This window comes from Benincasa hispida, chromosome 12 (genome assembly GCF_009727055.1).
Source record: "Benincasa hispida cultivar B227 chromosome 12, ASM972705v1, whole genome shotgun sequence".
Taxonomy (NCBI): Eukaryota; Viridiplantae; Streptophyta; class Magnoliopsida; order Cucurbitales; family Cucurbitaceae; genus Benincasa; species Benincasa hispida.
In genome coordinates, this window is record NC_052360.1 from 25188126 (window position 1) to 25189939 (window position 1814).

General features: G+C 28.6%; 1 protein-coding gene across 1 annotated transcript in view; it reads right to left on the reverse strand.

The window, feature by feature from the left end:
- Positions 1 to 1254: 1254 nt before the first annotated feature.
- Positions 1255 to 1814, reverse strand: part of LOC120068343 (protein MIZU-KUSSEI 1-like) — a 989-nt gene continuing 429 nt past the window's right edge. The window contains exon 1 of the mRNA XM_039020081.1: positions 1255 to 1814. This exon is cut by the window's right edge and continues 429 nt beyond it. Coding sequence (XP_038876009.1) covers positions 1462 to 1814 — 353 coding nt within the window. The 3' untranslated portion in view covers positions 1255 to 1461.

Sequence of the window (1814 nt, forward strand, 5' to 3'; positions counted from 1 at the left end):
TAAATTTAATTATCGTTGAGCTAAACTCACTTTAACAATTTCATTTTGTAATCTAATATTTTATAAAATAAAATGTCATAGTATTTGTCCCTCTATTTCCTTTTATTTCTTTTTTTTCCTTATCTTGTCATGTATTTATGTATATCTCTTTGAACATTTTTGAACAGTTAATTAATACAAAATCTATTTTCCAATCACTCCAGTACTAAGTATAAAAAATAAAAAGTAAATATTTTTCTACTCATTTAAGAAATGCATATCATCAAACTTTACTACTATATCATTTTTCCATTAGGTCTCAACTTTACTACCACCATTTAGAAATTAATTTCAAACTTTAAGTACCAATTAAAAATTAAATTTTGAAATCCAAAATATCACTTAAGAACCAAACAGAAACTGATTTTATAGTTTTGAAAATCTAAAAATCAAACATAGACGACTAAGTTTAAATAAATAAATCTCATGACCCATTAATGAATTTTACCTTAAAATAGTATTTTTAGAAGATAACTTCAATTTAATTCTGCTTTTAAGAGGGGATTTTACTTTACTTAATCGAATCAAAATAATAATAATAACAATTGATTCTTGATATAGCTGAAAATAATGAAATTGAGTCCGTTTGATAATTATTTTATTTATGTTTTTAAAATTAAGCCTATAGACACTACTTTCAACCTTAAATTTCTTTCTTAGTTACCTATTTTTTACCAGTGGTTTAAAAAACCAAGCCAAATTTTAAATACTAAAAAAAGTAGCTTTTAAAAAGGGTAATTGCAATTGGTAACATTTTTAGAAATAATAACCAAGTGTATAACATCATTTAAAAAAAAATGCAAATATAGAAAAATCTATCAGCGATAGAATTCTATTGTTGATAGACTCTTATTAGTGATATGGTCTATTACTGATAGACACTATTTAAATTTGGTCATATTTGCAATTTTTTTTATATTATGTTATATCTGCTAATACTTTAGGTCTAAAGTCTATATTTGCAACTGTCCCTTTTAAAAATATGCTTTTGTTGTTGGAATTTGGCTAATAATTCAACCATTATACTTAAAAAAATAGAAATCATTATAAAAAATGTAGAAGAAATAACCTTAATTTTAAAAAATCTGAATAAGAAAACGAAATAACTATTAAACGGAACCTAAATGAAGGACAAGTTTCCAAAACAAGATTATTATTGTTATTGAAATATACTCATATTATTTAACATATATATTATTATTACAAAACCGCTCTCTATATCGTACATAAACAAGACCTTCCCTAAAAAGCTTAAACACAATATAAATAGTTTCACTCATCCGTTATGAAAAGAAAAATATTTTGATGCATCCCAAACTATATCTATAATTTTTTTCTTTGTCATTGTAAGAAATATATGGAGATGAGTGATAACTCAAACTGCACCCAGGTATTACCCTTACAGAAGAAACGAAAACTGTATCAAACCCTAAGCAGAAAAATACTAAGCTCAGGGCCTCCAACTCCATCTGGGTTAATCATGTAAAAAGCTTCTGAATCCTTAGAACCCACAACTCTCTCAAAACTAGCCCTCATGAACATCACTTCGCCTTCACCACATCCCTCCCCACTCTCAGGCAACACTCCAGCTCCAACCGTTATAGGCCCAATGGCTTTAAGAATCCTCCATTCTTCACCCCCACACTCGAACCTATGTGCAACTCCATACTTTTTCCCATTGCAATAAGCCCTCCATATTCCCTCCTCATTCAACTTCCCCTTCTTCTTCCTTTTCTCTCCTCTCTCGCACTCTAACGCGATCCTTGCCACCCCCG